This window comes from Poecilia formosa, unplaced genomic scaffold (genome assembly GCF_000485575.1).
Source record: "Poecilia formosa unplaced genomic scaffold, Poecilia_formosa-5.1.2 Scaffold285, whole genome shotgun sequence".
Taxonomy (NCBI): Eukaryota; Metazoa; Chordata; class Actinopteri; order Cyprinodontiformes; family Poeciliidae; genus Poecilia; species Poecilia formosa.
The window spans coordinates 363,317-390,377 of NW_006800224.1; the positions used below are offsets into that span (position 1 = coordinate 363,317).

The following is a 27,061-nucleotide window of genomic DNA, read 5'->3' on the forward strand; positions in this document are numbered from 1 at the left end:
AGATTCACTCTAAAGCTACATGAGGAGGATAAAATGGCAGTTTTGTCCAGGAATGAGAAGTTGTAGTATTTCAGTCGTGGGCCAAGTGATAAAACGCTAATGAGGTGGAGGAATGTTTGGCATTTTTCAGCCAAGATATATGAACTTCTGCTGCTTTCGAAACACATTGTTAGACGGCACACGTTCTTGCATTTTGAGCTAAAACTGTTTCTACCCTGGAGAGATGACAGGTATTCTTGAAAGCACAACAAAGGAAGTGAAGTACTTTCTTACTAATTACCTTCTGATTTAAGCAAAGCTCATTTGGATTCATTCTTCTACCCTTTGATTCTAGGTTTTTAAAATCCTTTGCTGTAAATTTGACATTTATCTGGCATCTGTTTGGTTTCTGGTGTCTTAATTTAAGCAGGTTTGGCTGCTGTAGATCGACAGCTCCCTCTGCTGTTGATATCTGGGCAGTTCTTTGACTGACCTTAAAGATTGATGACGTATACAAATATAAAAAAACTACACATTGGAGACTGTTTTCACAAAAACCTACAGAAAAGTGAAAAATGGCAGGAGTTTTGACTGTGTAAAACAACTAAATGAAGTCACTTGTAACCATGTAGTTCCTGTTGAAAATGCGAACCTTTTGCTGAAGTTCCTCATACCATCACAAAGCTCCATTGTGTTCAGATATTTGAGACAATCGGCTGTCATTTTTTCAGTTGACAGACATTTTGTCTGTAGGCTACGTAAACTATATTACATAAAATTAAACTCAGGCAAGCCGAGATGGAATCCCCATAAATCTAATATTTTGCATAATAAATGAATTCACAATGAATTAGACAATTCTTTGTTGTGAATTGTGTATGGGTAACTAAGGTCTCTCAGGTGTGCAGCAGCTTCAAGAGTTTTGTGGTGAACAATTTCCCCAGCAGACTTAACCAACAGTAACACCGCATGGAAACACTGAAGTAGCTCGAACTAGCTTTAGGCCATGTTGACATTTTCAACAAGCTCCTGGTGAGATGGCATCTTTCTAAATAAGGTAAGTGAACTACTACTAATAACTTGGAACCTTTCCTCCAGGCTCCACACGCATCTGCTGCAAAATTGCAGAATTATGGTTTTCTGTCGAATTGCAATGGAAAGAATGTCCAATTCATTATGTAAATTAATACAAGCATACAATAAAAAAAAAAAGCCTTACCAAGTATTTTTGTCAAGTTTCTAGTGAAAATATCTTAGTTTTGTCTCATTTCAAACTTTCTAACTTACAAATAACTTTTCAGCAAGACATAGAAACTTATTTTAAGTAAATAATTCCTTAATATTGATGAAAAAGTACTACATCCAGTGGGAGATTATTTGACTTATTTTGTGGGGGAAATGCCTTGTTATAAGTGAAAATATTTGTCAGTAGAACTGGCACTTTTTCATCAGTATAAAGAAATTGACTTAAAACAATTGCCTGTTTCTTGCAGAAAAGGTATTTCTAAGGTTGTTCTGTCGTATTTCAAGTCTTCTAAGATATTTCCACTAGAAACTTGACAAAAAAAAAAAAAGACTTGGTTAGAATTAGATTTTTTTGCTGTGTGTGATAAATAATATTAAATTAATCTTCCAAGGAGTTCAAGTAGTCAAAAGATTAAAATGAACTCCAAAGAAATAAAGGAGATGTGGCAACTAAACACTGTTTTGAACAATAACAACAAAAAATATTCTTTTATTGGATGTTTTTGAAGAACACATTACAAAAAACAAAAACAAAAAAAAAATCCAAATGAGGATTTTTTTTTTTCCGGAGTGGAAAGTACAAGCTTTGTTATTGTAGATCAAGATCACTTTTTAATGCCCGCGTTGCTCTAAATAACCCTGGAAGGACGTGTCCAGCAGGCACCAGCACGACGAAACATGCAAGCTGCAGGAAACAGTGCCACTCCAGAGATCAGTCTCACAGAGTCAAAATCCTTCATGTTTCCGATTGTCCATTGTTCCTCAAGCTCATTCTCCCTCCATTGAAATCTACACCGGTGGTATTAATGCAAAGGAAAGTTCTTCCCAAGGTGTTTCCTTTAAGGCTATATAGTTGTGCATGGGCATGAGAAAGTCTCTCTACGGTGAACAGTAGCACTTCACTGTTTCCCAGAATGCACTGTGGAAAAGTTAACACCCTTTTTTTTTTTCTTTTTCAACAGAAGAGAAGCCAAGAAGAAATTTGTCAGTCCGAAGGTAGAGGGAAGAATGTAAGAAGCAAAGCATCTGGACTGGAGAAGCTATTTTTTTTTTCACTTGTATTTTTCTCTCTGAGAGGGATTTCTGTCACTCTTCTGTCAACTGTTGACTTGTTTGGCTCTCGTACAGACAGTGGAGTCAGATTCGGTAGTTTTTGGCTTTCCAAAGGTGCGAGAGAGAGAAAGAGAGAGAGAGAGAGGGAGGGAGGAGCTCCTGTGCCCTGCATGTCAGGACTCTGTTCAAATGGTAAATAGATGGTCACATGGGGCAATCTTAGGTCTTCAGGGAGTGGGGGGAGAAAAGGGAGGGAAAACAACAAGGAGTGACGATTCAGCGGAGAACTTTGGTCTGTCTGATGGGCAGGAAGCAGGACTCTCGCCCTCTAGCTTAGAGGACGTTTCCAAATAGAAAATTTTGGAATGTTTGCCATGTTGTGGTGACACTGAAGATTTAACACTTTTCATCAGCCCCCTCCCCCGAAAGGGTTCTGGACTCTCTTTGGAAATTATCCTTTGTGGCAGAGGCCACTTCCATCAAGCCTCTGCCCACTTTCTTTCTTTCTTTCTTTCTTTCTTCATTTTTTGACACCTGACTGAGGAACCAAGATGCCCACAAACTTCACTGTGGTAAAAGTTGAGGACATGGGGGATGGCAGCAGCAGCGGAGCTGCGGCTGGAGACGGCAGACCGATCAGTCTGGACAGAGTCTTCCAGGAAGAGGGGGATGTTAGCAATTCCCAGGAACCCGAACCAGGTAAGACGGCATGTCTGCTTGGTGCTAAACTAAACTAAAGGAGGGTTCTGCTGAAACGGAGGAGTTTTCCCTCCCAGGATGCGCCGAGATAAGAAAAGACAAAGTGTGCACGTATGATAAAGTTAGAGAGTGATTCTGTGAGTAAGGATATAGAGACGGAAAACCTCCGACATCGGCGAACACAAGCCGTAACATGCACATGCTTTATACACGGAGGACAGGAGTTTAAAGAGCTCAACCAGCTGGAACTTGCACTGAGCTTGAATGATGTGGCTGGGCGGAGGGCCCATGTGTTGTCTGGTTATTGCAGTCCTAAGTGGTTGTTTTAGCTTCATCACAAGCTTCAACTACTATGAAAGAAGTTTCATCAGCAGTTTTCATAAAACTTGCTTAACCCACATAGATTTTTTTTTTTCCTATTCATGAGCTCCAAATGCTTTTCCTGTAAAACAGAGTTTGCTACAAAATTTCCTGACTTGTAAACAAATCCTCTGACAAAAGCCGAAATGATTAGATCCCCAGAGAATGTATCCCAGCTTTGGGGAACATTAGGAGCATGAGAACATGTATTGTTTACAGGTTTCATACCCCTTGAGCGTTTTACGTTTTGTCACAAACCATGAATTTCAATGTATTTATTGGGATTTTTATAGGCCAACACAATGCAGCGCAAGGAAAATTGTGCATTTTGCTTTCAAATATAAATATGAAAAGTCTAGCCTGCATTGCTTTTGCTTTCATCCCCCTTTACACTGACAACCATAAATGAAATCTATTGCAAGCAAATGCATTCAATAGTCCGGCTGTGTAAATACATCTGGAGATCTAGTAGAGACGTTTAAAGCAGGGATAAGTTATAAAACAATATCTCAAGCTTTGGAGCAATGAAGGTGCTCTGATAAGATGAGATCAAAAATAAACCTCCTGAACTGCAGGCAGGTGTATGGTGATGCATTGGCTAGTACTGCTGCAAAGAGGTCCTTGCTTAAAATCCCGTCCTGCTCTCACAGCATGAAGCTCGCATATGTTCTCTCCAGTTACTCCAGTTTCCTCTCATTGTCTAGTAAAAAGAGTTGGAGTTGGAGTGTTGCTGTGTTCTGTATCTAATTTGGCCCCAGGTTTGAACGTGTCAGTGCATGGTGGTCTCTCCATTATGTGATGGACTGGTAATCTGTCCAGGCTGCACCCGGCCTCTCACTCAATGACTCCTAGAAACGGGTACCATCTCCCTGCAACAGTGAAGTGGGTATGGATGGATGGGTAAAAAGCAAAAATAGTAAAGATAGTGGAAATGTCACACTGGACATCACCATGAATGCACAATGCATGGTGGTGGAACTACAGTTCTGTAGGGAATCTTTTCAATATTTTTAGGGACAGTTGGTCAAGGTTGATGTGAAGATGGAGGTAAATATAGAGAGATCCTGGTGGAAAACTGCAAAAAACAAAACAAAAAAAAAACATGGTGGGGGTTTCTGTAATTAAGTGACTGCAGTTCCAAAATATATGAAAAAGTTCAAGGGACATGAGTAACACTACAAGGCACTGTAACAATGAGATTCTCATTCAAGAAGTCCGCAGAATAAAGGAAACGGGTATTACCAGTCAGTGGAGGTCAGACTGAATTGTTCTCTACTCATTGTTTTATGTTCAATAGGCCGACTAGCTTGCTTGGCAGCTCCTCTGTCACTTGTGTCCATGTTTCAGGGTGTGTACGAATCAGCAAAATACTATTGGACACAATTTAAATTTTTATTTTTTATTTTTTATTAATTTCGAACATATAGACAGAAGTATAAAACCACACACATGAACATGGAACGCAAAAGACATTTTTGTATAGTAATCTTAACATGCTCAAAAAGGAGCAGGAAGAAGGAAAAAAATAGGAACATGACATTAATTAATTTTTCCATCTTATCTGGGTTTACATGTCTAATACATCCATTCCCACACACACTCGTATGCGTTAGTCTCAATTTACACATTTGTGCTAACTCTCACCCATATTTCTATGGTTTGTGAAAATGACCTCCTTATATTTCCTTTTAAATTAAAGGATATATGATGACAAAAAAACTATATCTGGACCCCAAATAATAATAATTACCACAAAAACTGTGGCTTGGGCTGCACAGTGGTGCAGTAGGTAGAGCTATTGCCTTGCAGCAAGAAGGTTCTGGGTTCAATTCCCGGCCATGGGAGTTTGCATGTTCTCCCTGTGCATGCGTGGGTTTTCTCTGGGTACTCTGGTTTCCTCCCACAATCCAAAAACATGACTGTCAGGTTAATTGGCCTCTCCAAATTGTCCCTAGGTGTGGATGGTTGTGTGTCTTGTCTGTCTCTGTGTTGCCCTGCGACAGACTGGCGACCTCTCCAGGCTGTACCCCGCCTCTCGCCCGGAACGTTAGCTGGAGATGGGCACCAGCACCCCTCCGCACCCCACAAAGGGACAAGGGTGTAAAGAAGATGGATGGAAAACTGTGGCTTTGTTTTGTTCTGTATTATGTTGATTGAAAACAAAAGACCAACATTGTTTTCTTGCTCCACCTGTTTCATCAGCTGATGAATGCAATTTCCTAAGTCAATTTTCTAAAAAAAAAAAAAAACAAACAAAACATTAGAAATTGCAATATACAGAGTAGAATTACAGTAGAACAAAGTAATCAATCTTTTGTCATCAAGCAAAAATATGCACTAATACATAAAAAACATTTCTAAACAAAACAGACTGAGTTAGTTGTGATTTTAAACACTCAAATTCTCAAGTGGAATTATATATAAAAAAAACTATTATATGCTTGTAATCTAAATTTCATCATGAAATCAGAGAATCATAACACTATTGTTTTTTTGTTTCTTTTTAATCAAAAAAATAATAATAAAAAGAAGGATAATGTAGAATCTGGTCCAACCAAAATCTAGTGATTTTCCTGATTCGTAGGAGCTTCTTGCTTTCTTCTGCATGCCATGCTGGGAGGGGAAGAAGTCTCAGCCTGGGCAGAAATATTCACACCCTCAGACACCAAGGCCAAGTGCTGATTAGGCAAGATGCTAACTGTATAAACACCATCTCAGCACCATCATTTTCTAACAGGGTACTGCTTTAGATCAGGTTTCGTTCCGACCCACTTTCTGCCTGTTCTGCCGACTGACTGGAAATTGATGCAATGTTTAGAGAGGATTTGTTCTCTTAAGTCTGTTTACATAAACTCCAAAGCTTAGTCTAAAGAGAGAGGAAAAAAAATCAGGATGTCAATGAGGATTTTAGACTTATTAAACCTCCCCACTCATGGAATGTGCCAAGTACTGTGAAAAAATTTATTTGATTACGGTTCAGACGGTTATGATGAATTCATAGCTCAGTTATTGATATGATATGCCGACAGCCTCTCCGCCCCCGCCTCCTCTCTGCCATTCCTTTGCTACATTCATACTTTCGCATGTGTGACTCCAGCATACTTCACATCATAGTTCCACAATAAACACACAGCCACAAACTCCTACGGTTATTTTTTCTCCTTCCATTTAATTCGATGCAATTTGCTGACATTAGAAAATTAATCTGTTTGTCCCTTACTGGAGTTTTATCGAAGTATTTTTTTTAAATTTTTTTTTAAACATTTTTAACGTTTGTAAGTTTTGTACATTTAAATGACTTCTGGTTTACTGATCTACTAATTCAGTCATTCAATTTTCTGGAAGCGAAATACAAAAGGAGAAGCCGGTGTAGAGGATACTGTATCCAAGGATAGTTAAAATACTAAACAATGGACTTTAAGGGAATCCTGCATTGTGCATGGACTTGATGAATTGATTGTATAAATAACCTGCAGTTGACCATGTGGAAATATTAACATATAGTGACTATAATTGACATTGTTTTAAATGATTTGCTATATATGTTAAATAAGTTATGTGAAAGTATTTAAGAGTTTTTGTATAAACCTAGAGGTGATTTGGCCCGTGTACTTTGAGTTCTTTTTAGTTTCTAAATTGTATACCCAATATCTTTTTAGCTTTGTTTTTTCTTAAAGTCTCTTTAAGGTAAGATTAGATGCCTAATACTAAACATAGAGCATCATTTTCTAAATACATAAATATTTAGAAATTATTTCTAAATGCATATGTTATGTAACAGACACCTGAAGTAAACATGCTGCTTATTATAAAGGAAAGAAGATGCAACAAGGACATTGTAGTATTGGAAAACATATTTATGGAAGATGACAAAAGCAGAAAATTATAAGGAAAGGAGCTTCACTGTATAGAAATCTCAGTGCACACAAAAAAAATCACCTGGTAAGAATTTCAGACCTGAGAAATCACCTAGAAACTTTAATCCAGGATAAAACGGTATGTTGCAGAAAAATGCACAAACCGCAGTAATATTTGACCAGACTAGAGTAAAAAAATAATAATAATAAAAAAAAAAAACAGTTGTTACACTCAATTTGTCTGAAAGTGCATCCAGCAGTGTCTCTCAGAAATCAGCAGGCCGTGTGTGCACACTGCTCAGTTTTCATTGATTTTCATTCAGCTCTTCACTGTAATGAAGAGCTGCATTGTCTGAAGAAGAACTGGTGACTGTGTGACCCAGATAATTGACCAAATTGAACAGCATGAGACCACTGTAACAAGAGACAAAAGATGGAGGCAAAAAGGAAACTGGTCAGGCTGTAGCTGTGCTGTTTCGAAGAAATCTGGCGCCAGAAGCTCTTCAAATAGTCACACACCATGTAATTGCAAATTACTGACACTCAGATCCATTAAAAGCAGCGTTTAAAATTGCTTTTGAACTGGTATTTTAGACTGTCACGGATATAGATCAATGTTAACCTTTTCTATCACCCAGGATACTAAAAACATGACAATTTAAAACAGTTTGGTTGTTTTTTGTCTTTGAAATGTCACTTTAGGTTTAGGGGTTGCTTCTTTTTAGTTTGTCAGCGTCTCATGTTGTTTTTTTTTTTTTCCTTTTCTTTTGAATGTTTCCAATAGATGATGAAAATCACAAAGAGTCCACTCCATTCATTAACTCAAACAATAACGAGGACTGCAGCTATGAAGGCAAAAACATGGCCCTGTATGAGGTAACTGATGCTCTCACGTTTGATTTCTCTGAGGTTTCATTTGTTTCAGCTTTACGGTCACACATTGATCTGTTTGCCTTCAGGAGGAAATGGACAGCACCCCCATGGTAGCGTCTCTTCTCAACAAGTTGGCCAACTACACCAACCTCACCCAGGGCGTCCGTGAGCACGAGGAGGCCGAAGATAGGGTCAGGAGGGTCGCGGTCATGGTACGGAGATTCCGCCTTGGTACCGAGAAGTTTCCGTCGTTAAACCGAACGAGTTGCTAAACCAGTAAAGTCACATTTAGATTACAGTGGACCTGGTCATGCCCAACCATATAAACATGGAACCTTGCTTCCGAGAATAGCATCTTACCGTCTGTTTCTTTCTGGAGTAGACTTTGATCTCGCTTCATTACAACACAGAACCATAACACCAAAATGAACTCATGGATTTGTGCTAAAGGAACGAGGTGTGTTCTTTTATGGTAACCTTTCACTTCATAAGACTTGTCATAAACACATTGCCAAAAGGTTATATTTTACTTGTTGGAGTACAAAAGTCATCCTCCTGTCCTGAGCTATTTTTGTCTTGGGAGTGTTTGGGAGCATTGACTAATTTTATTTTTATTTTTTTTTTTAGATAGTTTGGACTTAAGAAGCTGCTCCTGTGAGAAATTCCCCGTCTGTGAGAGAAACTGGTGCCTTAGAGCGATCCCACACATTTAAAGGGAATTGATTTTAAAAGGTCTTTGCTGCTGTAACTTGTGTGTTCAATTACTCATTCGTTTAGCTTGCATAACATATCCAGTAACGTTACTTTTAAGTCAATGAGTAAAGAAGCTGACGAAAATATCAATACCAACAGGCAAATACCAGACAGGAACTGGAAACAAAAAAAAATACAACACATTAAATCGATCTGAGAACTTTTTTTTATAATTCTAATTTAAAGTAAAATTTTGGTTGACTTCTATTAACGCATTAGGTTTTATGCAACGTATGACGGTCCAGTGTTGCGTCATAATCACAGATGATGTGCTGCTCACTCCAAACCTGTCATGAATAAACTTTTTATGTGTTTTGTTTTCTTTACCCGCTGTGCAAGAAGCTTTTGGATTAGAACACAAAAAAAAAGCTTAAAGATGTCAAACCAAGGCTATTGCTGTGATAAAGAGAGAAGACAGAAGTGTTAAAAGATGGGCTTGGAGGAAATGTGCCATGACCCTCGAATACCTGGTAGTTAATGGATAAACGTCCTTCAGAACAGAGTAAAGTTGGCTGCACTGCATAAAGACAAATGGTTCTACTTCAGAGATTTTTCCCTTGATTTAAAGTTTATCGATCCTTGTACTCTTGCTCTACTTTGGGATTTGAAAACAGTTTCTTCTGCTATTATTATTCACACTCTCACGGCAAACCTGCTGGAATTAAATGCTAAAACTCAGACCAGGGAGCGTCCACTGAGCGCATATTTACTTATCAGACTTAATGTCTACCTGTTGGCCGATACGCAACGTTTACAAAGACAGTAATCAGTCTTCCGGTAAAGTATAGTTTACAGCGAGTTTAGTTGACCTTTTTAATGACTACCTTAAGGGCCAGGAACAGTTTTCCAAATAGCTTCACAAAATGTTAGAATTTTAATGTTTCAATGGTGCGTATATGAACGCTGCTGTCACAACTCCCCAAGAAATGACTTGCTACATCTGGAACAAAGGTAGTCTGTTCAGCAGCGTGTCGAACAGAGAACATTGGGAATTTTCGATAAAAGCAGATCCTCCAACTTTGAACTCTTGGTCTGTTAAGAGACGCTGATTGTGTGTTCATCAAGACCCGCCCCCTCAATGATATCTTAGAGCACTCGGAGGAGATCTAAAGCTCAAGCCCAGCAGGAGTAAGAAGGACGATGCAGAGAGGTTAGAGGGGAAGGAAGGACAAAGCGGGAGGCAAATGCAGGGCAACTTGCGGGAGAAGATGTGGGAAATGTGGAAGTACACCTCCACAAAAGGTTATCATTTAGAGAAGCAGCTGTGGGCAGTAGAGAAGGCACAGGTCAAGGAGTTTGTGAGTCAGAAGATGGTAGGTATGTTTTGGTCTTTGGGGAAAGTGACAGTGAAGGTACGACAATATTTGATCCACCAGTTGTTTCTTGGAGATTATAAACAACATTTTTCCAGCGTTTTCTGGATGGTGATCCTACATTTCTGTTTGGGTGCTGAGGTTACTGTTTTAAGGTTTTATGTTGTTCAATCAGTAAGTAAGTTGATTTCGGAGGGCCATTTTAAAAAGGGTGTTGAATATAATTTCAGATGTACAGCGTGTTAAAAAGTTTAAGGCTTATTTTTACTTTTTCTCTCTTTTTTTTCTCTTGGAAAAAACATTGTAAGCACCTAACGCACATTTAAAAAAAAAACATCCATTATAGCCTTAAATGTATTTGTTAAATCAAACAATGGATTTTAACTTTTCTTTAGAAGCAGCCTCACAACTATTCACCCCTAAAAGCAAAATGTGTGAGGATAAATTATAATAATTCTCCTACATCTTTATCATCTAAATGTAAATTGTTGTATTTTAGAGGAGTGGAAAATACAGGCGTTGTTATATTCCTAAGTCATCATCTCTTGTGCTTTGGTTCATATGATGAGAAGGAAACGTTTGGCTTACGTCTAAGGATGCAGCTGGCATGGCAGCTGTTTCCTGCAGACACTCTGCATACCCAACCCCTCTTTGCTATGCAGTGAAGAAAAGCAGCTTATGCAGTGCAGCATTAAAAGACTACAATGCTTATTATAAAGAGTGGTAAAATATTGGGGTTAGGCATTACTTGGAGCTGAAATAAACTCACCAGCCCCTTGATTCGGTCCACTTATTCTATTGCTTGCTGCAACAAATAATAAATAATGAATCAGCCAATAGCAACTCAATGCATTAAGGCATGTAGATGCAACAAAGCATCAGCATGGGGAAGAAATTGATGACATTGTTGGTCTGAGTACTTCAGAAAGTGACAGTCTGCTGTGCTTCCATCCATGTCTGACCTTTCATGACCAGAATTCGCCCATATTTTGTTTAAAGCTTCGACAAGCAGATGACAAGAGTATGAAAATAGGTTCACTGTACTCTGATAGCCTCTGTCGTCACCAGATTTCTATCCATTAATGAAGAATCTTAATGAATCTGAGTTACAACGTTGCATTTCCCTATGGGATCAATAAAGTATTTTTGAATTTGAATAGAGCACCATTCACATTTGTATCCTTGTGATGGCGTCATGTCAGTACCACGCAAAACGCTCCCAAATCAACAAACCAATACCATGGAGAATTATGGTAATTTAGGAGCCAAACGAGGATCTGTCCCTAATGAAGGGACCAGATTGGTATTTTTAGTGCAATTGTGACGTTTGACGTTTTGTTTGTGTGTGTTTCTGTCTCCAGGTTCCTCAGATGGGCACTTTCATTGGGGTCTATCTGCCCTGCATGCAGAACATTTTAGGTGTCATCCTCTTCCTCCGCCTGACCTGGATCGTGGGCACAGCAGGGATCCTAGAATCGTTAGCCATTGTTTCCATGTGCTGCGTCTGTGTGAGTTTTCCAGAATCCTTTCAGTGCTGCCCCGCTTGCATCTTTCCACAAAGTCCCACTCATTAACCATTACTTATTTGAGTCCAAGCCTAATGTACGCTGAAGCGTAGAAGTGAACGCCTGTCTTGAGTTCACGGCTGGGCTCAGAAGAATTCCTCGCAAAGAGAACAGAAAGTTTGTGTTTCTTAAAGTCCCGTACGCCAGCAGCTGCAGACGGCCAAACAGAGCACCGAGTGTTTGACAGGTCTGACATAAACTTGAGCAGGACTCGTGATGTAATCCAACCCCACGCTTCTAATGTTTCCTTAAATCAATGGAGCCGGTCTGGGAACATCAAGGATATTCACTAAGCTGTAAAGCATGGGGTAATTTACACGTCTTTGATGTGACCACATTTTAAAAGTAATAATATGTATAAAACTTCCAAAGAGGGGGGGAGGGTGGAGGGGTGTTTTCTAAAACTAAAGAAACACTAAATTACCCCACATGTTTTATTTTTATTTCTATTGCAACTTTTATACCATTCTTAATTATGGTCTGAGGATGGGATTAAAAACTTCAGTTCACGCAAAAGGAGAATTTGGAGTTCTTAGACCAAGTTTTTAAAGATTAATATTAAAGAGACATATATGTTTGTCACCAGGTTTAGCTCTACTGACCCATGCAGTCACTTTATATGTATAACCCTACAACAGATTTTGCTGGATAATAAATTGTGTTGTTTTGAGATCATTTTTAAGTATTACATTGATGATGTCACAAGTTTGCCTCCTCAAAGACCCTTACATTTTAGTTTGTAAAGAACACAACACTGGAACTGGAAGATATTTTAAACACAAACCCCACAATAACAAAAAGACTAAAACTCAAACCGAAGTTAAAAAAAAAACAACCCACACACAGCTTAAATCAATTTATTCATCATGCGATCAATTGATTGATTAATTGCTTAATGCGACTATGTATTGATGAAAGCAGGTTTTTTACAGTTACAACTTGCCACTGCAATTATAGAAAAATGTCAGCTCTGGTCATCTCTGGAAACACGTTAGTGAAGCTCATCTTATCTTCTTATCAGCATCAGCATTACTCTTAGTTTAAATCTTTAGATGTTTTTGTCAAATTTCTGCTCTGCATTTGGTGGTAAAATGTTTGACCTTGAGTTCATTTTTTGTTTCGTTTGCATCTAAACGTCCGTCTTCTTTCTGTCTTTCAGACTTTACTCACCGCCATATCAATGAGTGCCATAGCAACCAATGGAGTTGTTCCAGGTAGATTAAATTCACGTCTTTTTCAAACATTTGGTATCATATCATTTTCGCCGTGATCTATTTCTGCTAAACTGAAAATGACTATTTACATTTGTAGCTTTTGGAATACGTAACGATAATATAAATCTTGAAGTATATTAAAAAAAACAAAAAAACACTGCAAATACATGATGCTTAAATCACATCAGCAAAATATTTGTTGTAGCAGTCACTGAAATGATTCAAATATAGTAATTTGAGATATGCTAGATAATGAATTAGGTTGGTATTTTTAAAATATTTCTATCTGGGGATGTTTCTTTCTGGGCAGCTGATGGGATACAATGAAACATCCTGTGTTAATTGATTCGGCTATTTAATCATATGTTTTTTTATTAACATTCTTAAAATCACTGAATTAAAAGAATCTGTCTTGTCTCTATGAATATTTATTTGAAGCCTAAATTCTTTCACTTTAGTTGGATACTTTACAGAACTGAAATTGGAAAACTGGAGCTATTCTCTACCAGAATCAATAACTAATCGATTAATAATTAGATTGACGCATTTTATTTGAGAAATGAAGTTGAGAGGAAAAAAGTTACATCACCTATCAAACATGAAGAAAGCAAATATAACTGCGAAAGCAGGTTTGCAATATCAGCTGATCAATCTGTTTCTCTTTATCAATTCTAATCACCTTTCCAAGCTTTAAAAGAAAGTCTTGTAGAACAAAATGAAGCACAGTTCATCATTCTGTGACTCTTGAGTTAGCATTAGCTAGCACACATGCGCACACACACACACACACGCCATCAGGCACTGATCATGAAAACGTGTCTGTGACATTTGGTCCAATCAAAGGAGCATTTTTTAATAATTCCATCTCCATCGTCTTTTTTTGACCAATATCGTTAACACAACTGTGAATTTCGTCTCTTTGTAGCTGGCGGCTCGTACTACATGATCTCCAGGTCGTTGGGACCAGAATTCGGAGGAGCAGTGGGTCTTTGTTTCTACTTGGGAACCACCTTCGCTGGATCACTGTACATACTGGGCACCATAGAGATCCTGCTGGTAGATCCGCCCTCAGTAGCAGCTTCGCCTGCCGTCATCAGCTGCGGTTTTGTGATTCGTTGGCTCTGCTTTTTGTTTCTTTTCGTCTGCTCCCAGATGTACATCGTTCCTTTCAATACGATGAAAGTATTAGACGAAAATGACATGCGTCTCTACGGGACGTGCTGCCTCCTCCTGATGGCTCTGGTCGTGTTTGTTGGGGTGAAGTGAGTGTCCCCAGTGACAAAGGCACGGAAACTATCATCCATTTTCACCACCTGTTCTTTTCCGTCTGCAGATATGTGAACAAACTGGCTTTAGTGTTTCTTTCCTGCGTGGCTCTCTCCATCATGGCCACATACGCGGGAGCCGCCAAGACATTAATCGAGCCGCCAGCGTTTAAGTGAGTGTCCCAAAGAACATTCGTGACTTGTGAGAATACTGTCACTGACCAAATGTGAGCTTATTTGAAGCAGTTTTAACCGGTGTGTTTTACTGGTGCTCGCAAAAATGTCGCCACTGATTATTTGCAAGACAAATGCAAGAAACCAGTAACAGATACTATTGTCTGGATTTTTATTTACATATAAAGTCTGATTCTGACTCTGGGAAAGATATTTAATATGACTTAACCAAGAGCTTATGCTCCTGAGCTTCAATAACAAACTGTATCCAAGCATGTTATGGTTTCAAACACTATAGCAAATGCCTTACGAAACATTCGTACAGCACGGATGGCACTGTGTGTGTAAAAGATTAAAGGAGATATAAATCATCGCAAGTGCAATAAAACATGTGCCAACGTCAGTTATCACTAAATGGCATTTATTCAGATTGTGCTTGTCCTAAAACCCTTGAAAGCCAGCGTTTTACTAAAAACTGACTTAACGTAGGAAGAATACTGTCATCAGGGACCCGGGCTCCATCAGCCGCACTGCAATCTGCCGTTTCTTCTCTGCAGCGTCTGTATGTTGGGGAATCGCTCTCTGAAAAACGAAAAGTTTGACAAATGCGAAAAGACGGAACTGGTGACGAGCCTTTTCTGCGACCTCAACTCCACCTGCGATTTCTTCGAAGCCAACAACATGAGTGAAATCGTAGCCATCCCTGGGCTCCTGAGTGACGTCATCAAAGGTGAGAGGGAGAGAATAAAAAAAATATTATCTAATCTGAACATCAATACCAAATAATAAGTCTTTATTATTATCAGCTGGAGTTTTCATTGCAGCCTTCTCTTTGCTTTCTCATTAGAAAACTTGTGGAGCAACTATGACGACGCCAACGTGATCATACAGAAGAAAACCTCCCCCAGAACGCCTAAAGTCAAAGCTGGAAGCACAGATCAGTTTTATGTCATCAATGACATCACCACATACTTCACATTGCTAGTTGGGATATACTTCCCTTCTGTCACAGGTATCAGCTCAGCTGCCAAAAAGGATAATTAATAAGGGAAAGACATTATCTTGAATTTAGAGTCTTTCAAATTGACTTTCTTCTGATACATTTATCATGTCGTCTTTTTAGGGATCATGGCCGGTTCAAACCGATCCGGTGATCTTAGAGACGCTCAGAGATCCATCCCAGTGGGAACGATTTTGGCAATTCTCACCACTTCTTTCCTCTGTATCCTCCATTTGTGTTCCTGCGACTGATGTTGCTGGACTGCTTTTGACTTTGCTGTGGTTCTCATTCATCCCGTGGAGCACAGATGTCAGACAGTGACAGTTTCTTAACGTCGCCATCAGATATCTCCTTTGTTTTTTTGTTTGGAGCCTGCATCGAAGGAGTGGTGCTGAGAGACAAGTAAGACCACGTTCAGATAACGCTTATCGTACTGTGCAGGAAAAAGAAAACTGGAGTGAACTACAGCATTTATTTGTTGCTTTTTGTAGATGTGAAAAGGGAAAAATGACTGTACAAAGCAGCATTTGTTATAGTTTGGTTGCCATGCTAAAATCCAGCTGCGCTATTAGAAAATATGAAGACCAGGCAAACCTAAAAAGTTTGTTCTGGCTTCTTCCAGGTTTGGTTTCTCGGTGAAAACGATGCCAGTGATTGGTGTTCTCGCCTGGCCGTCCCCCTGGGTGATTGTGATTGGCTCGTTTTTCTCTTGCTGCGGCGCGGGGCTGCAGAGCTTGACTGGCGCCCCCCGTCTGCTGCAGGCCATCGCCCGTGACGGCATCATCCCTTTCCTACAGGTAGGTGATGCATGAGTTTTACTTGGAGAGATTATGATTCTCATAAAGTAACCTTTATGAGGTGAGAGGGAGAGAATAAAAAAATATTATCTAATCTGGTAGATTAACAAGTTTTCCACCTAGCAGGATTTTCATAGCTGAACCGTAACCCTGTCTTCATTTATTTATTTTTTAAATTTATTTTACATAATTGATTCTACACTATACATTGCTGACCAACCAAATTCTCACAGATTTCTTAGGAAAGTCCTGATGCCGCTTGGCCGTCTGGAGATAGGGAGATACCTTGTACTTTTAAAAATGTATTCATTTATTTTTTTTAAGAAATGCTATTCCGCTTACAGTTTCTGTCATGCATCATAGACGATGATCAAATGCTGTTCAAAAGGAACAAGATGATCAAAAGGAATATGTTTTTGCTTGAGAAATGGATCCAGGTTTCCCCCAGACGTCCTGTGGAAGGGATGCTGGCACAGTCCACCAGCAGCCCACTGTGTTTTTGTTTAAAAAGAAAAAACAACAATCGCCCCACTGTTGCCAACCCAGTAGCTTTCTTGCTGCTTTAGACAAAAGAAATAAATAAATCAGTACCAGACAAAATTAAAATCTGCAGGTCAGGCCTGATTGGACAGAAAACTGCAATCGGTTCACCAGTAATGGTAAATGTTCACAATACTGCAGCGCTTTGACCTGCAGTACTTTGTTAGGAACCTGATCAGATCTCTTGTCTTGTGTGTTTCTGTCTCTCAGGTCTTTGGTCATGGGAAGAGAAACGGAGAGCCCACCTGGGCTCTTTTGCTCACAGTTGGGATTTGTGAGATTGGGATCCTTATTGCCTCTGTGGACCTCGTGGCCCCCATCCTCTCCATGTGCGCTGCTGGAAGTCGCCCACCGTCCCTTTCCTGCTGCTCGCTGTACCGCACATCACTAAACTCTCCATGTCGTTTGTGCTTCTAGGTTCTTCCTCATGTGCTATCTGTTTGTCAACCTGGCCTGTGCCGTTCAGACGCTGCTCCGGACTCCCAACTGGAGGCCGCGCTTTAAGTTCTACCACTGGTGAGAGATGAAGACACTCGGAGTACCGGGTTTCTACCCAGTGGGAAAACGTTTTGAATTCCACCTTTCCTCACATCCTGTCTTCCCAAATATCTTAGTTCTTTTCCCTCCTCTTGTCTTTCCTTCCTTTTACTCTCCATATTTTTGTCTCAGACTTTCCTCCTTTCTGCTTATCATCTCCATTTCTTGCCTGTTGCATTCGTTCCCGTCTTTCTTTTCCTTCTGTCGTGCCCTTGTTTCCTTTCTTTCATTTTTCCATCGTGCTCTCACTTCCTCCTTTCCTTCTGATGCACCATTTATGTCCAATACCTGTATTTCCTTTTTTCCTGCTTCCTTCCCTTCCTGTCATCCTTTCTTTTTACATTTCACATGTCTTTTGTTCCATCCTTTGTTCCTTGTTTCCCCTAATCATTTATTTATCCTCTGAGCTCTCTGTCATATTTACAGCCAAACAGCTGTAGATGTATCTGTCTTAAACACACAGTTGGCTTTAGTATTTTGACCGTTAAAAAGAGTGCAAAGGATATAACGTTATGAAAGTGACACATTTTGACACGTTTATGTTTTTTTCCTGCAGGACTTTGTCCTTCTTAGGCATGAGTCTCTGTCTCTCCCTCATGTTCATCTGCTCCTGGTATTACGCCATTGGTGCCATTTTGATCGCTGGCTGTATTTATAAATACATCGAATACAGAGGGTGAGTTCAGAAGTTCGAGACCAAGAGATTCTGTTAAAATCGCTATAAACAAGGGTTTATTTTCTGATGTCGAAGTGGACCACAGGGACAGATTTGTTCTAACAGTGAAGCCTTTTCTTCATTAAGGCCCGACTGAATTATATCCAGAAAATATACACGTAGACTTTATTATGGGTCTTTAAGATTGTCCTGCAGTTCATTACAACATCAAAATAATTTAGAGATGAACATTTGAGTGGAGAGCTGATTCTTGCCTGTTGAATGCAGAGCTGTGAAGGAGTGGGGTGACGGGATCAGAGGTCTGTCCTTAAACGCAGCACGCTACGCTCTCATTCGCCTGGAGGAAGCGCCGCTGCATACCAAAAACTGGAGGTGGAGGATCACTCCAACTTTAATACCCAGATGCGTTTACGGTGTTTCTCTTCTGCTCAACAAATATTTAAACTTTTTTCTTTTTTTTTTTTTTCTTTTTTTTTGCAGACCACAGCTTTTGGTGTTGTGCAAACTGAACTCTGACCTGAAAGTGAAGCATCCCCATCTCCTGTCCTTCACCTCACAACTTAAAGCCGGCAAAGGACTCACCATCGTCGGCTCGGTCCTGGAGGGAACCTACATGACGCGCAAGGCGGACGCCATCGCTGGAGAGCAGGTGTGCCTCTTCTGCTCTGCATGCTGTAGCTTCTTATGTAAAAACTTTTTTTTTTTTTTATGTGTGTGTCCACTTGGACCTCGTACTAGTCATTTTTTTTTATACGCAAGTAACACTGAATTGCTAATCCGTTCAAACTCCTTGAACTTTTACGCATTTCGTCTCATTACAAAACAAAACATCAACATGCTGGATGGGAATATTTTCTTAATAAACATAAAAACTGAAATGTTTCTACTCCCCTTTTAATCTTATAGCCTTGGATAAAATCGAGAATACATATGAGTCTTCAGATAAATTATCAATTAATAAACATTATTATTAAACAGCCTGCCAGCAAATAATTTCATCTGATCATAAATCCAGCTGTGCTGTGATGACCTTTTTGTTTAGAGAACATTAGTGAACAAATAGCATCACAACAGAAGGATCAGGGTTTACTGTCATTGCTATAAAACGCATTTGTTAAACAATAACCAAAATCCAAACAGTGGCATGGTGAAAGAGAAACTTCTGGAAAGTGCATATTATTAAAAACAAACAGAACACAACACCCTTTGCTTCTGCAGTCATTAGTGTTGTGGGAATATAGACAATATATAGTTTAGTACAAGGAAAACAAAGAGAAAATTACAAACTTAAAACTGCAGTTAGCAGGAAAGATGGCTTTGAATAAAAATTCATATACTATTCAGATTCTTTGTTGTAAAAAGGAGAACAATTATTCACTGTTCTCAGTGGGTCTTTTGTATAAAATACTGATTCAAATACATCACCGTTTATGGTTGTAATATGACTGCGATGGGCTGGCGGCCTGCCCAGGGCGTACCCCGCCTCTCGCCCAAAACGTCTCGCTGGAGATGGGCACCAGCACCCGTCCCCACCCCACTAGGGACAAGGGTGTAAGAAGATGGATGGATGGGTTGTAATATGAAATAATGTGAAAAACAAGGAAAATAGATACTCCTTTTATGCACTGTAGCAGTAAACAAACGACTCCATGTCCAAGTCAGTTAGAAATAGAATGAAGTATAAAAACTTGTTTGTTTTTAGCCATGAAATGTGGCCAAAACCTTCCTCCTCCTCCTCAGTCTCGCTCTCATTCATTGTGTTAACCGCAACATACAAAGTTTTCAGGAAATATGTGAGAGATGTGAGTGCAGTGGGAAACTTTGCATTCTGGCAGAATGCAAATTCTGCATTAAACTCAACCCGATTCACCACCCTGCCTCATCCGCAGGGCAACAGTGAGCAACAAAAGACGCATCCATTTTGTCTTTTGACTATCATGGCAGACAGTCTGCTCTTAGTGTGAAAAGCTCTCCGAGTCTAGAGATGCGGCAAGCTGTGTGAAATGTATTTAACAATTTCAGTACAACTAAATAAAGGTAATTGTTATACTTGGAAAAACTACGGTAAAAACTAATTCTCACAGATGATCACTCCATTCCTTGACCTGGATTTTATTTTCTCCCGCAGAACATGAAAGCAGCCATGGCTGCGGAGCGGACCAAGGGCTTCTCCCACGTCATTGTGTCGTCCAGCCTGCGAGACGGTTTCTCCATTCTGATCCAGTCAGCGGGACTGGGAGGAATGAAACACAACTCCGTCCTCATGGCTTGGCCCGCTGGCTGGAAGCAGGACAGAGACTCCCTGGCCCAAAGGAACTTCATAGGTAAACCGCACAGAAGTGCAGTTCATCTTATTTTTGAATTTTTATTTGGAGAAGCAAGTGTTACAGACACATTCTGCTTGTGTTTAGAGAAAACACAATCAAGAGTCTTGAGTTTGCCAGAATCAAAGTCGGGATACTTTCTGAAACATGATGGTATTTTTATGTGACAGATATATTTTTACTCCAGGGGGGATTAGTGGTTTTACATTTTCGTCCAGTTTGACCAGGTACTGAAAAACGTTTCCCTTCGGCCTTTAACAGAGAACGATAACTTCTCTAGAGTCGAAGGCTACGTTCACAAATACTGATAAAGTACATTGAAGTTTGTGGTTCAAATCGGAAGTCACCCACATCCGATTTTTTTGTCAAATTGGATTTTTTTTGCAATATATATGCGATCTGTATGTGATCTACAGTGTGAACTTCAAACGACCTGAAAGTGTCCCGCATGCGCAGCAGGGGGCGCAGTAACGTCACGCGTAGCGAGCGTGCTCAGTGTAAACATGGATGCTAACGGTGGAGCATAGCTTGCGATTTTGAAGTTGTTGTCCGACCGGAGCAGCACTTTAACAACTTAATCCTCATCATAGTCTGTCATGGCTGTTATTTTTATTCCCACTTGCACATATCAGGACAGAATAGTAAAGTTTGTCGAGTATCGGTGAGATCTGCCTGTTCAGCTTCAGCTCACATTTGAAAAGGTCGGCTACATGTCGGATTTCCAAGTGGCCTAAATGGCTTTAACGCAAAAAAAAAAATCGTAATTTGGTCACTTTGGTCTGCAGTGTGAACACAACCTAAATTTCCTGTACAATTTTTGAACCATTCATCAAAAGCAGGCGCTTCGGTTTATGCAATGAGTGCAGTAGATATTTAGCCGCGTAGCAACTTGAGGCTCGTTTTAAACATGTTCCTCTACATCCAGAGACGGTGAGAGAGACGACGGAAGCCCACCAGGCTCTGCTGGTCGCAAAGAACATCGACCGTTTCCCCGACAACCACGAGCGTCTGAAGGAGGGCGCGATTGACGTGTGGTGGATCGTCCACGACGGCGGGCTTCTCATGCTGCTGCCCTTCCTGCTGATGCAGCACAAGGTGTGTGTGTGTGTGTGTGTGTGTGTGTGTGTGTGTGTGTGTGTGTGTGTGTGTGTGTGTGTGTGTGTGCTCGCCACAGGTTGTGTGTGTTTTGCGACCCGTTCAGCTGCATGACGCTCATCTGCCATCAGCAGTTTCTCACACAGGTGTTTTTTTTTTTTTTTTTTTTTTTTTTTTTTTTTGGTAGGTGTGGAGGAAATGCAAAATGCGAGTCTTCACGGTGGCGCAGCTGGACGACAACTCCATCCAGATGAAAAAGGACCTGCAGGTGTTTCTGTACCAGCTGCGCCTGGACGCAGAGGTGGAGGTGGTGGAGATGGTGAGACGACACGGCGCCATCCAAACTGCCCCTCTAGTCAACTTAGCATAGCAGCAGCAGCAGCTTTACACTGATGATACCGCTGGTTGCCTTGCATCCTGAATCTGAAGGTGCTCCGTGTGTTTTCCGCAGCATGACAGTGACATCTCGGCGTTCACTTACGAGAGGACTCTGAAGATGGAGCAGAGGTCCCAAATGCTGAAAGAGATGCACCTGTCCCGCACCGAGAGGGAGAGAGAGGTATGATCGCACAGGCAATACAAACTGCTAAAGTCTACCAACGTCAGCAGTAAATCATCCATTATTCATTTATATTTGATGCATCTTTTATACATTGTAGTATCTCAGGCCTCCAGACTTGCTTTTTGTACTGGTTGCAGTGGTTTGCCTAAACTTTTCATCTCAAAGCACCAACACAACGAGCAGGTGCATCAGAAATACTCACAACAGTTTGTTACACTTTAAAGTAAGTTTAATGTAGAAAAGGTAAGTGGTGCAACGTGATTGTTTTGTATTGAAAAGTAAAAATACTGTCCATATCAGAGATAATCTGTATTTTCCTCTATTCTGTTTTGTATCTAAAACAGGTCTGTGTTAGGAAGGAGACTTTGTGTCTAACTGCTGGTATAGAAAAGGTTAAATAAAAAGAAATTAAAACATAGACTTGCAAAGGACAATTTTTTTTTACATATATTTTTTATTATTATATTTATCAGCTTTTTGTTATATAAAGTTAAACAAAACAACATCACAATACTGCCAGTTAGAGAAAGAAAAGGAAAAAAACCAAGAGAAACAAAGCAAAGGTCACATTTTTAAGATTATTGTCATTTCACATTAAAATACGTTGTGGGATCCATTACATATGGTAATATTTTCACAATTTACAAGGGGTCCAATGAATAAATATAACGGCCCCCAGGGTGCCTGAAGTCTGTTGCTCGTTTCTAGCTTTTTTTTTTTTAAATAAAATAAATATTTGAATAAAATATTTATTTATTGTGAAAGTTTAAAGGAAGCTGTATCTCTGGTCATTTAGCTGTTTCAGGTAAAAAAAAAAGCGTCGGTATTATTTTTCACTGTTATAACAAACAGACTCTTGACCATAATGCCACATCCAGAATGATGATCATTTAAGCCGAGAAATCAGGCTTTTCTAAAGTTTCCCAAATTTTTCAGGCTAGTCAGAGCAAAACCAGGGAAGCGACAGGCGGAAGTTGAAGATTTAACTTGAGTTACGTCTTCCTTGGCATTGGACGGATGGAAATGCTAGCCACTCCACTGCAACCAAGACAAAAACACGGTTGAGGCCCGTTAGTCGTACATCCCAAACAAGCGATGCATCAGCGTTCTCCCATCTCTGCTCTGCTGTCCTTGACTTTTGAACTCCGTCAGTAACGTTATGTTTCCAATTGACCATGGGCTCAGATTCAGAGCATCACAGATGTGTCGCGTGGCTCCATTAAGAGGAGGAAGTTGCCTGTCGTTGACTCGCCGCTCAACACTCAGAGCATTCCAGAGGATGAGGTAGCCAAGCTAACTAAGCAGCTTGTCGCAGCCATCCGTTGTGTCATCCTTCCACTCATTTCTCCGTTCTTCCTCACCAACGTAATCCAGTCATTCCAGCTGCAGGGCTTTGACAAGGGTGTGCCAGCAGAAGCTGAGTGCAGTAGTTTCAGGTTCCTGCTGGTTTTGGATGATCTTCTAATCAAAAATAAATAAATAAATAAATAAATAAGATGATCGTTCTATATCTGCTTTCTCTCATCCGTTTGTGTTTTTCATTCTTAAATTTTCAGGCTCTACTCTGGTGGTTTTTAAACTGTGGGTCTTTCACCCCTAAAAGAGGCCAGATGTTATGACAGAGACCTTTCCTGGTATTGTTTAGTGATACAATCCAGTGTTTTGGTGATATTGTCAACACATCAGCGTTTCCTTGGTGACGGGATGAGGGGCAGAGTGAATCTGAAATTTGATTTCATGGAGACAATTTAGAAACATTGAGTTTCAGTAATGTTATCTGGATTTTTTTTTTTGTTTAAATTAAGCTTATTGTTCTTAAAAAAATAACATTTAGTTTTACTTCTAGTTTTTCTTGGAGATGCCAACTTTTACTCTGTTTTAAGAAAGTAGGGTTCCTGCTTGATTCTTGATTCTTAAAAAACAAACACAAAAACTTAAGATTTTTGACACAACAAAAACCTAAGTGATTTTAAAATAATATTTTGAACTGAATTATTTTTAAAGTTAAACCTTCCACAAGGGTTGCTTGGACTAGAAGGTTTGGGATCCATGGACAACGAATCCCAGCTGTAGTTACTCTTTCTGTTGGCTGTTGCCATTTAATTTTAGTTGTAGCATTAAATTAAAAAATGCTTATTGATGAGAATATTTTACATTTTTGTTCCCCCTTCTCCAGCCAAATGTGCTGATCTTGGATGATTAGTCAGGCTATCTGCTCAGGTGCCATCCCACCGTTGGATCCTTTGTAAAGAAATGGTGCACAGAAAATTTTACAGTTCATTCTGACAAAATATATGGGGACTGTGGATGCTGTGTGCTCTGCTGTGAATCTGTTGGGTTCAGTCTAATACTTAATTCACGGGGGCACACTAAGACGTTTGACCTTCTCCCCTCTTTACAACAATCAATGGGTTTGGGTTCTATACTCAGTGACTTTTGTCCATCTTCATCAAACCTGCTTCACACCTGACTCCTCCTATAACAGACTTTACACATATATCCTGATGGTGTTTTTGTTTTTCTCTCCGTATTTGTATGTACTTCAGTGAAAATTGTTTCAGGATACCATTTGATAGCTTGATTAATTATTCCAGTGATGCAAACTTGTATTTCCCCGTGTGTCGCTTAGGCCCAGCTGATTCACGACCGGAACACGGCGTCTCATTCTGCAAGCAACGACAAAGCAGCCGGCGCCGCGCCCGAGCACGTCCACATGACGTGGACCAAGGACAAGCTGCTGAACGAGAGGAACAAGCACAGAGAAGGCATGGCAGTGAAGGACATGTTCAACATGAAACCGTAAGTAGAACCAGCAGAACGTGATTAGAGAGAATTAAAATCCCTTATCGCAACCCAAATAGAAGCGGTTCAGCTCCCATGTTTGGCGTCTTAATGAACCTTTTAACTGGATTTTGAGAAGTGTGTTCAGTCGACCTTGTCTGTTTGGTTTTTCAGTTCATTGAGCCTCTAACATTAACAAGGACTGTCTGTTCAATGTATTCATAGTTTTCTGGTTTAAAAATATTTTTTGAAAGAATAATATTTTGGTGACAACTTTGAATGATTGTGCTTTTTTGTTGTTGTTGTTGTTTTTGCTCCTTTCCCACAGTGAGTGGGAGAATCTGTAAGTTGTTCCGTCTTTCAGCTTGTTTTGGTTGCATGCTTTGAAACTGTTGCATGCCTGCCTGTGTAATTCAGTTCGCCTTAAAGGGAGGGAGGTGTGCATGATGGCAAAAATAGCTTTTAAATTCAATGCGAGTTTACTTGCAAACGGTATAATCACAGTTGTGGCCATGCACGTTTCGCTTCATGCCGATGCCAGCTTTACAGCGTCGCCCCTCGCTCGTAGCCCGACATTTTACTTGGCGGCACGGTTATTAATGCGATTTTGCTGCAGCAACCAGTCGAATGTGCGGCGGATGCACACAGCTGTGAAGCTGAATGAGGTGGTGAAGAAGAAATCCAAAGGCTCCGAGTTGGTCCTGCTCAACATGCCGGGCCCACCGAGGAACAAGAAAGGCGACGAGAACTGTATCCTTTTTGATTATGATGTCCGTGTCGTTTACCACGTCTGGTGCTCATCCCCAGCAGTCTCTGGGCGAGAGGCGGAGTTCACCCTGCACAGGTCGCCAGTCCATCGTAGGGCAACACAGAGAAACGCAGGACAAATAACTACACACACACACACACACACACACACACAACGGGGCAACTCGCAGAGATGATTGACCTAGCAGTCAGGTTTTTGCATTGTCAGTCTGTCATTTAATATGGAAATGTATTTGATAATGTGTGGAAGAATGAGTGTAACCTTCAAAATAAAATCAAAAATTGTTTGTATGGCACAACAAGGCAGTTCGAAGAGTTTTATATCGTGAAAACACAACAAACAACTGAAACATGACATTTTTCCAAGTGTTGTCACTCCAAATCGAAATGTTGTTGGTGTGTCATCTATTATAGTACAAAAGTAACTCTAAACAGGTGGCTTTTTAGTCTAGGTCTAAAGAATCTCAGTGTTTCAGCTGTTTTACAATTTTCTGGATGTTTGTTCTAGGTCTGCGGTGCATAAAGCTAATTAGAAATTGGATGAAGCAGCTGATGTGTACGATTTGTCCTTAACCACGGTGCGTTTCTCAGATATGGAGTTCTTGGAGGTTTTAATGGAAGGCCTGGACCGTGTGCTGCTGGTTCGTGGAGGAGGTCGGGAGGTCATTACCATCTACTCTTAGCGTCTGGTTGCTCTCATTCATTTCACATTTGGAGGAAACTTGACGACGCAGTGGGAAACCAGGCTGGAGGTTAACAAACGCCACGGCGGTAATGCTGGGACAGATCTCTCCTTCCACAGTGCCGCAGACGGAAGAAGTCGGTGTTTCAGTGTTGCAGTCCTGCTGCAAGGGGAGCGGGACTTGTCTGCTTGTAGAGAAGGCTCTCCATCGCTCCTCACCTTGTTGCTGTTTTCACTCTTGCATCACGTGGCCACACTGAAGAAAAAAAAAAACGTCCTGCATGCTTTCTGGAAGAACTGACCTTTCACATGGACGGCGTCTGATCCAGCAACGACCGTTTTCCTGGGGAAGAACATCTTCCTGTCTGCATCCACCATCAGCTGCTGCAGGTTCACAGTGAAATGGAGGCTAAACGAACATTTATTTATTTCAGAGCCAGTTTCAGATGGATTTGGAACTTTTCTCAGACCATATAGTTTCTCAAAAACTGATTAGTCTCACAAAAGGGTTTCATTACGGAGAACGCATTCAAAAGCATTGATGACGAGCTAATCAATAGTTTGGATTTGTCGATTCTTTGCTGAGGCTTTTGTTGCCTTTTCTCACTGTTATCTTTATGAGCAAGTAACAAAATGAAAATGCAGTACCATGCATTTCTTCTCCTGTATATAAGCAAATCTTTTTAGACATATTTTGTTAGAAAGCCACTTGTCTCATTGGTAGATACTCTTCATGTTTTAAGTTAATTTTATTCAATTGTTTGTTTTTTTCCTAGAGCTGAAGTTTTTCTGTAATGAGTGCATTTTAGGATTTTAAACAAAATAATTAAAAATTTTAAATGTAATGTCAGTCTTAGTAAAGTCTATATTTTTGTGTATTAAATTTTAAACCGCAACATATTTTGTGTGACATTTTGAAGCTTTTTCGCATCATTTTCTGTCATTTCCA

At 40.1% G+C, this 27,061-nt stretch overlaps 1 protein-coding gene across 5 annotated transcripts; it reads left to right on the forward strand.

Annotated features, from left to right (window-relative positions):
• Positions 1–2,169: 2,169 nt before the first annotated feature.
• Positions 2,170–26,957, forward strand: LOC103151555 (solute carrier family 12 member 7-like). Of its 5 annotated transcripts, XM_016681569.1 has the most exons (27): positions 2,171–2,976; positions 7,978–8,069; positions 8,153–8,278; positions 11,494–11,640; positions 12,857–12,911; positions 13,837–13,967; positions 14,064–14,173; positions 14,245–14,349; positions 14,908–15,080; positions 15,198–15,362; positions 15,474–15,572; positions 15,695–15,752; positions 15,973–16,147; positions 16,898–17,016; positions 17,105–17,203; positions 17,781–17,900; positions 18,168–18,272; positions 18,381–18,549; positions 20,029–20,224; positions 21,150–21,319; positions 21,507–21,638; positions 21,771–21,878; positions 23,067–23,165; positions 24,511–24,680; positions 24,991–25,005; positions 25,279–25,412; positions 26,022–26,957. In XM_016681569.1, the coding sequence occupies exons 1-27, from the start codon at positions 2,829–2,831 to the stop codon at positions 26,111–26,113; spliced, it is 3,312 nt and encodes a 1,103-aa protein (XP_016537055.1). In that variant the 5' UTR covers positions 2,171–2,828; the 3' UTR covers positions 26,114–26,957. The 5 variants fall into 5 exon arrangements, 4 of the variants coding, with proteins under 4 accessions (XP_016537055.1, XP_016537056.1, XP_016537058.1 ...); XM_016681570.1 differs by lacking the exon at positions 24,991–25,005; XM_016681571.1 differs by lacking the exon at positions 23,067–23,165 and having other exon boundaries at positions 2,172–2,976.
• Positions 26,958–27,061: the final 104 nt, after the last annotated feature.